Source organism: Pseudorca crassidens, chromosome 15, assembly GCF_039906515.1.
Source record: "Pseudorca crassidens isolate mPseCra1 chromosome 15, mPseCra1.hap1, whole genome shotgun sequence".
NCBI lineage: Eukaryota > Metazoa > Chordata > Mammalia > Artiodactyla > Delphinidae > Pseudorca > Pseudorca crassidens.
The window spans coordinates 67,818,050-67,830,861 of record NC_090310.1 but is presented as its reverse complement, the minus strand read 5'-3'; the positions used below and the strand labels follow the sequence as shown (position 1 = coordinate 67,830,861).

The window sequence follows — 12,812 nt, the reverse complement described above, 5'->3', positions numbered from 1 at the left end:
AAACTCATGGCTCTAAATGCAACTCAGCAAACTTAACCTCCTTCTCTTTAGGGCAGCAGTGAGGGCAGTGAAAGGGCTGAGTTGTGGGTGAAGGAGGTACTCAAGAAACCTGGGGCATTTGAAAAAAATCACATTAGATGACCTTGTAAACAAGAAAGAGAAATGAGCTAGATGAGGCACAATTAGGTAAATTTGTCTTGGGCCCCAAAGGGCAGCTGATTAATTGATGCTGTTAAGACGGAGGAGAGTTCTTAATTGTAGAGTTCTATAACCCAGGCTTGAATCCTGGGTCCTTCACTTATTTACCTGGGAATTGTTTTTCTTTATTTCTCTGGGCATCAGCCTCCCCCAAAGAAATCGCTGCACATTTCAAGGGTTGTCATGAGAATTAAATGTGATAATTCCTTAAAGCACTTGGCACACAATAGGCACTCAACAAAAACAGGGAGAGAGTTTGGGAGCCAGATGTGTGATACAGGTTTCAGAGTCTTGGTGACATAGGGTTCAACAGCATGAAAAAGCAGTTTGTAATTTGGGCTGCAATAATAAGAGCATGCTATTGGTATTGAGGGAGGTAATAGTTCTGCTCTGCTTAGCACTAGCCAGCCCCCCGCCTTGAGTAGTGGTTTCATTTTTGAAAGCCATGTTTTTAAACGGACCTAGACCAGTGGTTCTCAAACTGTGGTCCCCAAGTGCAGCAGCAGCAGCAGCATCTGGGAATTTGTTAGAAAATGCAAATTATTGGGATCCACTCCAGCCCCACTGAATCTGAAACTCCAGGAGTGGGACCCTAGAAATTTGTGTTTTAACAACCTAATGCTGGGGCTTCCCTGGTGGTGCAGTGGTTAAGAATCCGCCTGCCAATGCAGGGTACACGGGTTCAAGCCCTGGTCCGGGAAGATCCCACATGCCACGGAGCAACTAAGCCCACGCACCACAACTACTGAGCCTGCGCTCTAGAGCCCGTAAGCCACAACTACTGAGCCCACCTGCCACAACTACTGAAGCTCACGTGCCTAGAGCCCGTGCTCCACAACAAGAGAAGCCACCACAATGAGAAACCCACACACCGCAACAAAGAGTAGCCCCCGCTCGCCGCAACTAGAGAAAGACCGCGTGCAGCAACAAAGACCCAACGCAGCCAAAAATAAATTTAAAAATAAAATAAATAAATGTATTTTAAAAAACCTATGCTAACAAACATTAGCATGATTCTGATGCATGCTAAAGTTTGAGAACCAGTGATCTGGATAGACATATGTGTTAGTGGTAGAAAAAGGTCTCAAAACCATCTCACATGAGTCCAGTTGAAGGACCTGAAGATGTTCAGCCTTGAGGAAAGAAGATCTGACCAATCATAAGACTCAGATGGAACAAGGAGCTGACTTCTTTTCCATGTCACCCCACTAATTGTTAGGACCAAGTGTGGAAAACATGGGGGAACAAAAATAGCATGGTGGATTAGAGAAAGTGCTCTTGTCTGCAAGTAAAAGAAAACTGACCTAACGGCCTAAGTCTTAAGGAATTTATTGATTGATAACAGGAGTCTAGAAGTAGGGAGGTTCCTATCTGGCTAATTCACCAGATCAACCACATCCTCAAAAACCCAGGCTTCTCCCATCAGTGTTTCCTCATCTCAAGTGGATCAGCTGCTCTTCACATGGCTGCCCAATGGTGGAAGAAATTCCCAGCTCACATGCTCAGACACTAAGAAGCAGAGGAAGAAAGTATGACTTCCTCGTGTCTCCTCTTAAGAAACCTTTCCCAAGAGGGACTCCACTCTCCCTCCAACAGATGTCCCATTGCGTCTCATTGTGAATGTGACACACTAGGTCACATGATACTTCTAAGTAGTCTCCGGCTCGGATAATGGAATTGCCAGCATTGGCTTAGACCAGGGTTTATTCATCTTTTCTGTGCCATGGGCCCCTTTGGCAGTCTGGTGAAACCTAGGGACCCCGTCCCAGAATACTCTATTTAATTGCATAGAATAAAATGACCGGATTACAAAAGAAACCAACTATATCAAAAAATACATTTTTTAAGCGATATAGGAATAAACTTGCTTCTTTATTAGTGCACTAAATAACAAAATCTAGCGGCAGATCTATAACAACCATAATTTTTAAGTAGTGATAAAGGTAAACAATGTTCTAAGATACCTGTAATAACTGTTTTGTAATATGAAAATATTTGTGATTTCCATTGGTGACAAAGTCACAAGTTACTGCTAATGATACTGCAGTTTGTTGCTTACATTCGTAATAGAAGGAAATGATAAATTTCAGTTGGAGTTTAATGAAAAGAAAGACATAGTTTTTTTTTTCTTTTTTCCCAATGCAAGATTGTGAATCCTGTGCATTCCATCCACAGACCCTTGGTAGGGGTGGTCTGTGGACTTCATTAAAAGCCCATAGCTTAGATTAATTGAGATTCACACACTGAGTCTGGGAGTGGGCAGGTCTTTACTGAGACAAGTGGCTTCAAAGAAGTGTGGATATCTAAACTAAATCAGGATTAACTCAAGCAAAAAAAGAAGTAAGAGTGTGAAGAGGGTGGGAGAGTAGGGTAGAGGAGGAGTGGGGTGAACTTGACTCCAGGGTCTGCTCTGTGCAGGGTCAGCAAGGGCTTCCTTCAGAGGGAGAACACTTCTCATCACTGGAGGGAGAGACCCTGTCAAGGGGACTCAGACATACTAGGATTCCTGCCAACCTTGGCATCTTACATACTGCCCCCCCACCCCCGTTTTATTTACTTTTGTTTCTTGGTTGGTTTTCTTTAAACATTTGTATGCATTTCAAGGTACAGATATAAAACTTGCCTTTTACAAATATTCAGCCTACTGGAATATATCCCTTCTATCCCACTCCTTAGAAGTGACCACAGCTCTCAGCTTAATGGATGTCTTTTCAGACTACTTGCTGTGCACATGTGATATCCCACCAGCTTACAAACGTTCTTGTGTTAGCAATGCAGAGTCCTAGGCCCTGCCCTCCCCCATGCTGGTGAATGAGAACAGCCTCAGTGTGCTAGACGCTGAGTTCACAGTGTCCCCTTCAATCCCCCAGAGACACTTGAGGTTCAGGGAGGGGAGGTGGCCCTCACACCACATAACTCAGAAGTGGCAGAGCTGAGATTTGAACCCATGTCTATCAGACCCCAAAGTCCATTCTCTAAATGCCATACCTGTTGGTTTTCAGAGCTGTACCTGATGGTCCAGTCATTTTTCCTTTTTTTTTTTTTAAGGAGTGGGGTGGGCATATTCCTGGAACCTGGCTTGGATGGTGCCAACTTGAAATGGGCATTCACATTGAAGTGTTTGGGTGTCTCATCAATAAGACTTGAGTCTCCTAAATCATTCACAGGAGACTCCAGATGTATATTCAAAAGGTAGCATTGGAAACATGAGAAGCATTCACATTAAAGCTAAAAAGCAAGGCAAAGATGTCCTCTATGAGTTCCGTAATTTAACATTATCTTGGAGGAACTGGCCAATGCTGTTAGAGAGAAAAAAATAAAGCTTATATAGATCAGAAAGAAATAAGAAAGATAATCTTACTTGGGGAGATAAGTAATCAGATGAAAAACTATTATAAACAATAAAAATTCAATAAGGTGGCTGGATACAAAAGTTAAAATACAGTAACTAATAGCACTCATGTTTATGCCAGCTGCATCTAGTTAGAAGACATGCAGAAGAAAAGATTACATCACAATAGCAGCAACACAAGTGTTTCGGAATTAATTTTTTTAAATGCAAAGTCTATAGGAAGGAAACATCTAAATGCTCTCTTCTCCCTCAACATCTTGTTATAAAAATTTTAAAACATACATAAAAGTTTAAATAATTATACGGAGAACACCCATATACCCACCACCTAGATTCTCCAAATAACATCTTTTGTATTTCACATGTATTACACATATTAGTCCATATATAATCCTTCTGTTCATTCAAAAATCCGTTATTTTTTAAGTACTCTTTTTAGAAGCACACAAAATAAGTCTCAGACAAAATGAGAGGGCATTACCAGGGAGGGGAGTGTTGAGATACGATAGGAAGGCATTGTCATAAAATGCAAGTTCTGGCTATGTTAATTTATGAGTTTTACTGATCCCAACTACAATAACAATCAAATTCTTTTTAACTAGAGGAGTTGATTCTAAAGTTCACATGGAAAAGCAAAGAAGAATCCAGGCAAGTTCTAGAAACAAAAATTAAACAGAAAGGGAAGTAGAAAACAGCCTTAGAATATGCTAAAATATGTTACAAAGCCATAACAATTGAAACAGTATAGTACTGACCCATGAATTGGGGAGGGGGGTAGAAAAGAAAGTTGAGAAGTGGTCCATATATATGTGGGAGTTTGCAATATGATAATGATGACATTTCAAATCAGTGGAGGAAAAATAGTGTTGAGATAAGAAATAGCTATCTAGAAAAAAATAAAATGGGAACCTTATCTCATACTTAGAAGCAATTTAAATCCCTGAAGAGTAAAATTTACATTTATAGAAATGAAACATAATACGGAAATGATAAAATAAGAGATTAATAGATATAAAGTACTTAACAATTTTTTTAAATTTACCTGGGAGAAAAAAATAAACACCAAAAACAAAGCCAAATGACAAACAAAAGACTGAGAAAAATATTTCAATTCATCTCACAAAGAGCTCCTATAAATCAATAAGATGACAACCAGCAAACCAATAGAAAAATGGGCAAAGATTATGAGCTGTCAGTTCACAGAAAAGGGAGTACAAATAGTTCTTTTTCTTGTTTTGTTTATTTATTTAGGCTGCGTTGGGTCTTTGTTGCTGCATGTGGGCTTTCTCTAGTTGCAGCGAGCGGGGGCTACTCTTCATTTTGCAGTGCACGGGTTTCTCACTGTGGTGGCTTCTCTTGTGGAGCTCGGGCTCTAGGCACACGGGCTTCAGTAGTTGTGGTGTGCAGGCTTCAGTAGTTGTGGCTCGCAGGCTCTAGAGCACAGGCTCAGTAGTTGTGGTGCACGAGCTTAGTTGCTCCGTGGCATGTGGGATCTTCCCGGATCAGGGTTCAAACCCGTGTCCCCTGCATTGGCAGACGGATGCTTGACCACTGCGCCACCAGGGAAGTCCCCAAATAGTTCTTAAATAAGCAAAACGATGCTCACTTTCACTCATAAGAAAAGTGCAAATTGAAACCACCATGAGATCCCATTTTAGCCAACAGTTTGACCAGGATCAAAACATGAGAGTGGGGGAATCAGGAAACAGGTTGCTCTCTCACAAACACAGCTTGCAGGAGTGTAAGTTGGTCCAACTTCTGTGGAGATCAATTTCGCAATATTTACCAAAATTAAAAATGCACAAACTCTTTGACTCAGCAATTCTAACTTCTAAATATTTATCCTACAGACATATTTGCACATGTACGCACAGATTTATACTCTAGGAAATTCACAATAAACATTGTTTATGATAGCACAAGATTGAAAACAACCTCAGTGTTCATCACTAGGGGACTGGCTACATAAATCATGGTTCATCCATATAATGGGCTATTCTGCAGCCAATAAACATGTGGAACCATCGCCAAGGTAGATTGTTAGGTGGAAAAAGCAAGATGCAGAACTGTGTATATCACACTATCATCTCGTATTTAAACACATACAAACACACACACACACACACACACACACACACACACACACTATAACGGGAAGGAGAGTTAAGAACTTCCTAATGGTAATTGCCTCCTGGAAGAACTGGGAAATGGTGGATGGGTGGGAACAGAATGTAATTCTCTTTTGAACTTTTAACATTAACTTATTCGAAAAAAAATTTTTTTTAAGATAGTCAAGGTTGCTTGAGGAGAGCAATTTGATAGAATATCTGGTGCTAGCAATTCCATGTTTAAGGATTTCCCACACACTCTGAAATACCCCAAGAGTGCCACGCTGTTCATAGAGCCATACTCAGATAATCATTACCTGTAATAGCAAATCATTAGAAATAACTTAGATGTCCATCAGGAGGCAAGTGGGGAGGGTAATTGTGGTGCATCCTCTGCTGAAATGCTCTCCAGTTAGCAGCAAAAATGAGATAGATCTATATGTGGCGTGTGGTTAAGTGAAACAAACACCCACTTTTATAAAAAAGTATTTTTTTTTAAGTTATCTGTGTCTTTTTCTTTAAAGAATCATATAGTACAATATTTCTCCAACTATACTGCACTGGCCACCTCCATCAGAATCCAGTTGGACATATAGATTCCTGGGCTCCACTTTAGAATTACTGCGTCAGAATCTTTGGGGATAGAGCCCCAAACCTGGGCTGCTCACAAGCTGCCATGACTCAGATGGCCCCAGGATTAGGTGATGTGTGGGCCCCACGAGGGCAGCGGGCCTCACCCATTTCCAGGGATCCTGATGGGGCTCCTGAGTTCCTTCCCCCTCTCCCTGGACCAGGCCTCCGTTATCCCCTGCCCCAAGCTGGCTTCTTACTGAACTGCTGGGATGATGCTGCACGGTCCCTGCCCTTCTGGTTAGCTAATCATAAGCTAGCGCTTACTAGCAACTCGGAGCACAGTCAGTCCTGCCCTGTGCTGGGAGGGTCCAGCCCCTGGGTTGAAACTTACTTGACCCTCTCTCACCTTCTGAAATGGGACGTCCCTGCCTCACATTCTGAATCCTAGGATGAAGGATCAAGGATAGGGGGTGGGACAGATGGGACTTCCCTTGTGGTCCAGTGGTTAAGACTCCATGCTCCCAGTGCAGGGGCCCTGGGTTCAGTCCCTGGTCAGGGAACTAGATCCCACATGCCGCAACTAAAGATCCCACATGTCACAACGAAGATCCCGCGCGAGACCCGGTGCAGCCAAATAAATAAATAAATATTAATTAAAAAAGAATGAGGGGGCAGAGGCCTGATCCTTGCTGTCAGTTTCCCCCATTCTCACCCAGCAGGGGATGGAAAGGGAGGTTCTGGGGTAGAGTTGAAAGGGGAGCCCTGTGAGGGTCCACACCTGAGGGCAGCTGGGCAGGCAGCGTGGGTAGGGTTTGGGTCAGAATTCAGGGCCTTGAAGACCAAGGGAGCTGGGGGGCTGGAGTCACTCAGAAGCATGAGAACTGCCAGGGGCACTAGCTGTAGATGTGGTTGCGTGTGGGTATGAAGGCCAAGAGGAGGCCTGCACATCTGAATTTAGAAAAACACCTCCCCTGGGTTATTCTTATACTGGGGGACAACTAACCTGGGGGTGTGAGGGGGGTTTTCTGAGCTTTCAGGGCAGGGCCTGGGGACCCCCTTTAAGAACTTCCCTCTCCCAGGTCTCCTGTTTCTCTGCTGCCCCCTGGCCCCACCCCCCAGGCTGCCACCTCCAGCTCTGCTCTGAGGTCAGCACACCTTGGCTTTGGCTTCCACATAAAAATCACAGCAATATTAATAGCGGCCAGAATTTTCCAAGTGCCTCCCATGTGCCTGCTGTGGGCACGTGGGCACTGGGCTGTCGTTAAGAGGGTCCCATTTCCCGCAACAGCTTTACTGAGATATGATTCACATCCCATTCAATTCACCCATGTAAAATGTACTATATTAACATTTCATTGATTTTTTGTTTATTTACAGGTAGTGTAAATCAATTTTAGAACATCCCCAATCAATTTTAGAACATTTCCATCACCCCAAAAAGAACCACATACCCGCTAGTAGTCACTTCCCATTTTCCTTTCCCCCAGCCCTGGCAACCACCAGTCTGCTTTCTTTTTTTTTAAAGGAGGAGGGGTCTTTTTAAAAAAATTTATTTATTTTTAGCTGCTACTCTTCGTTGTGGTGCACGGTCTTCTCATTGCAGTGGCTTCCCTTGTTGCGGAGCACAGGCTCTAGGCATGCAGGCTTCAGTAGTTGTGGCACGCGGGCTCAGTAGTTGTGGCTCAAGGACTTCGTTGCTCCACGGCATATGGGATCTTCCCGGACCAGGGCTCGAACCCGTGTCCCCTGCATTGGCAGGCAGATTCTTAACCACTGTGCCACCAGGGAAATCCTGAGCTTTCTGTTTCTATAGATTTTTTTCTCTTCTAGACATTTCATATAAATGGAATCCTACAATACATAACCTTTTGCATCTGGCTTCTTTCACTTAGAATAACGTTTTGATTATCCCTTAGAATAATCCACAGTATAGCATGTTATCAGTACTTCATTTTTTTTATTGCCAAATAATATTCCATTGTCTGGACACACCACATTTTATTCATCCACTCATCAGTTGATGAATATTTGGGTTGTTTCCACTTTGGGGATGTTATTTATGAATAACACTGCTATGAGTGAGTATTCATGTACAAGTTTTTGTGTGGACATATGTTTTCAGTTCTCTTGGGTATATACCTAGGAGCGGAATTGCTGGGTCATATGGTAACTCTATGTTTAACATTCTGAGAAACTGCCAGACTGTTTTCCCAAGAGGCTGCATCATTTTATAATCCTACCAGCAGTGTATGAGGGTTCCAATTTCTCCACATCTTTGCCAACACTTGTTATTCTCTGTCTTTTTGATTCTTGCCATCTCAGTGTGTGCAAAGTAGTATTTCTTTATGATTTTGATTTGCATTTCCCTGGGAGCATTCCCATTTTACAGAAAAGGAAACTAAGGCTCAGAGAGATGAAGAGCTTTGCCCCGGGTCCTGAAACAAGGGTGGGCAGAGGCAGGATTCTAACCCAGACACTGTTCTTTCCCCTGAGCTGCATTCCTAATAGAGCAAGAAAAATCCCTCCAAGGAGGTGGGGACCCCTCTAAAGGGGGAGGGGACCAGAGATGAGACACAAGCCCTTGGGAGGGTGAAATGAGATCCTGTGGAGCCTCAGGATTTCCTGTGGAAAGTCTTTCACTAGTTCATAGGAGGTGCTCAAGACCTGTAAGTATTATTATCACTCTAGCATGAGCCTGTACCCTCCAGACCTTCCCAGAGGGACCTGGGGTTTTCAGGGTCTGCCTTGCACTTGGGCATTTCTAGAAGGGACCATGTTCATGGAATAAAGACTGGCTGCTGGCCTGAAAGGACCACAGGTCATAGACCATCCAGCCCAAGGATTCTGCAACCGGTCCAGAGCCCTGCCTGCTTCATAGCCTGGTTTATCCATGTCCTCATCCAGCCAGCCAGCCAGCCTTCAACCCACTCTTCTCTGAACTTCAGTTTCTTCATCTCAAAACAGGATACATGCCTCCCTTTGGGGCTGCTGTGGCGGTCAGCACAGTGCCTGGGACACACTTAGTGCTCAGCCAATGTCAGTCATCATTTCCACAGTTCCCGGTCCCTGCCCTTGAGGGAGGCTCGCTCAGTCTGGCTGGCAGGGGAGCTCAGGGGCAGGCAGATGCCCCAGGCTCAGTGTGGGTGATGCTCGTGATTTCTGTAGATGCACAAAGGAGGCACCAGCTAGCCACAGTGGCTACCAAGGCTTAACTGACATGCCCTCACACGGCGGGTGGGACTCTAGGCTGGGATGAGCCAGGGGGAGTCCAGAGCCCAGGGCATAGTGGGAGCAGGAGCTCAGCTTGGCAGAGCAGGGTTCGATAGCTGTGACCTTGTGACCTTGGGTGAGCCACTCAACCTCTCTGAGCCCATTTCTTCAACTGTAGTGTGGGGATGGTGATACCTGAGGAGAAAACGAGACCCCTAAAGTGCAGTGCCTAAACCTCCAACCCAGCCAGTCTACCCTCATGCTCACATGCCCGGGGCAGTGCTGTTAATTCTCGTGCACCCAGATAGGACCACAAACTTTTGTCAACAGTATAATGGATAAATAAGTTGGTAAGTTGTAGATAGTCATGCAGTAATAAAAATGGACAAATTACAGACACATGAAACATGGATGAATCTCACAATACAGCAGTGCGTTAAGGACTAGATATGGTATGAGTCCACGCATATAAAGCTCAAAAAATGTAGACAAAACTCAACTATAGTAAGATGATATACATATAGGTAGTAAACGTGTAAAAAGAACATTGAGAATGGGATGAACTTAAACATCAGGGTGGTGGTGACCTCTAAGGGGGAGGGGGGTGATCTGGAAGGCATGGGCTGGGCAGAGGGTTCAGTTATGGGGTGCTGCTTGATAAGCTGGTAGCTCACCCCTACTTGCTTTATAATTTATTTATTCACAGAACAGTGTACACATATTTTATGCTCTCTTCTGTATGTGTAGTTATCTCAAAATCTGAGAATAATTCAAGTGCCTGGTAATTGGATTGGCCCTGGACAAAGGCTGGTTTTCCTTTGACTTCTTGTGCCCCCTCCAGTGCTTCTTCTGTGCTTGGGGGGCAGAGAGCAGGAGCGAGAAGATGCTGAGTGAGGCGGGGGTGTGGGCTGGCCAAGCCCTTCCCACCTGCCCCTCTCTGGTGGTGCTGCTCCCAGATACAAATGCCCCAGAAAGACACTGCCCAGAGGCTTTTTTAAACCGCTTTATTCAGGTTGGCCGGTAGTCACGGACTGGATCATGTGTACAGGGTAACCCACACACCCCTAGGCAAAGCCTCTCCCACGTCCCCCGACTCCATCGCTGAGGTGCGGCCAGAGGTTTGAGCCAGTTCTGAAGGGGTGTTGGGCCCAATAGAAATATTTACAAATCACCAGGGGGTGGGTGCCCCCGATCAGGAATTGTGAGGGGATTGGTACTGGGGGGCCCTCGGCTCCCAACAGCCCCAGGCCCTTGGGTGGATTCGGCATGGGTCCTGGGAGGCGGCTGGGACACTAGGAGCTGGCAGAGGGGGCTCCTGGAGAGCCTCGAAGCCCCTCGAAGGGGTCCTGCTGGTGCAGAACTCTGCATGGGGCCGTGGGGTCAGAAAGGAAAGGCCCTCCTTCCGACTTGCCATGTGAAGGGGCAGATTCCTGCCCTGGGGCGGGCAGGGAGCTGTTTCTTAGTATAAGGAGGCTGAACATGAAGGACCCACCTGGAGGCAGTGGGGTCTCCCTCTCCTCCCAGGGCCCCTGTGAGCCACCCTGGCAACTGGCCACAGCTCTCCTGGGGGCTCTCCTCCCAGTTCTTTGCCAGAGGAGAGGCCCCAGTTCTGCTCAGAAGATTCAAGTCCGAATTTGGGGAGGGGTCACTGTCCACACCTCCAGGTCCAAGCAGGGGATGGTTGGAAGGAGGGGGAGTGAGGCTGGGAGGCCCCAGCTTGGGACAGGATGGGGGACAAGCAAGCAAAGCGAAACACTGGACTCTACTGAAGCTGGTGACACAAGGGGGCAGCCCGGCCCCGGCCTGGTGCCCCACCCCAGCGTTCCGGGGCGGTTGTCCCCTCGGTGCCCGGGCCACCGTCTCTGAGCCAGGTCACGGGGAGGGTCTGAAGGGGAAGGGTTGGGCGGGCCTTACATGCTGAGCCAAGGGGTGGTGGGAGGAGGGCCGACGTGGGGGCCACGGGCGGTCTCGGGATGGGGAGGCAGCTGGACCTGGGCAGTCCCGTCCCCAGCGGTCCAGCGGCTCCTCATGCACTCGGTACAGCCGTAGGGGCGCAGGGCGGGCCGGCGGCGGGCTGGGCATCAGTCTAGAGGCTGCAGGCCTCCTCATCCACCGAGCGCTTCCGCAGCTCCTTGCCGGGCTTGGGGGGCGGCGGCGGGGCGGGCGCTGCGGGCGGGGCCTTGGGCAGGTGCAGGACGGAGTTCTCTCCCGGCTGCACCCGCAGGTAGGCCTTGACCTTGTGGTGCCGGGCCTTGCCGTCACTGAAGTCGATGACACGGCACTCGTAGGTGCCTTCGTCCGTGGGCTTCACCCGCGACAGGCGCAGCTTGTGGGAGATGTTGCTGCCCACCACCTTGACCACCTGGGGGCGACAGAGAGACGGTGACCTGGCCACAGGAGCCCACTCCGTGGGTGGGGCCCCAGACACTCCCATGAGGGCACGCGGAGTTAACAGCAAAAGAGTAGAAGCAACTTCAATGGCCATCAACAGATCAGATAAATAGGCAGTAGTCAGTTCATTCAGTGGACTGTTGCACAGCAGTGAAAAAGAATGAGCTAGAACTAGGCGTGTTAGAGCTCAGGGACATGCAGGAAGTGAAAAGATCTCATTGCAAAACTCCTACATACGGTGTGATGCCATTTCTGGAAAGAAACACGGGAAAATACTCTACACTGGTTTTGATGACTTGTGTGTGTGCAAGTTTGAAAACAGATGGGAGGGAACACAGTGGCCTCACCACCATGGCTGTCTCTGGAGTGGAGCCCAGGGAAGGGCCGAGGACCTGGGGTAGACTGCAAAGTGAATTCTTAGCTTTGTTTCTCAAACAAAAACAAATAAATAAATGCTGATCACAAGTATATCAGGATGCTAACAACTGTCCAGTTGGGGGGGGAGCAAGAGAGTGACATCTGTCTTTGTACTTTGGCTTTTTGCATGTTTATTTATTTGATATGGTTTTAAAATTTTTACTTAAAATTAAAATATAATTTATATAGAGTAAGGTACACACAGATTAATGAAATTTTACTCACGTGTACACCAGTGTGACCACCATCCAGAGCAGGGCATGGGACACTTACAGCCCTCTGGAGCGCACCCTTGTGGCCCCTCCTTGTCAATACTCACCCCCAAGGGGTTACCCACTAGTCTGATTTCTATCAGCATAGATTAGTTTTCCCTGTTCTTGAACTCCTCCGTGTGTGGCTCCTTTCACACAACATAGTATCAGTGAGATTCCTTCATGTTGCACGGCTCAGTGTGTTCTTTTTTACTGCAGTGTAGTATTCCATCATATGAATATACCACAATCTGTTTGTCCAGTCACCTGTTGCTGGACATTTGGGTAGTTTTCAGATTACAGCTCTTAGGA

General features: G+C 46.4%; 1 protein-coding gene across 1 annotated transcript in view; it reads right to left on the bottom strand.

The window, feature by feature from the left end:
- Window positions 1-10,426: 10,426 nt before the first annotated feature.
- The window catches only part of VSTM2L (V-set and transmembrane domain containing 2 like), a 36,214-nt gene continuing 33,828 nt past the window's right edge, over window positions 10,427-12,812 (bottom strand). Inside the window, exon 4 of the mRNA XM_067708100.1 lies at window positions 10,427-11,803. Within this exon, the coding sequence (XP_067564201.1) occupies window positions 11,528-11,803 (276 nt within the window). The 3' untranslated portion in view covers window positions 10,427-11,527. The remainder of the gene's footprint in view (window positions 11,804-12,812) is intronic.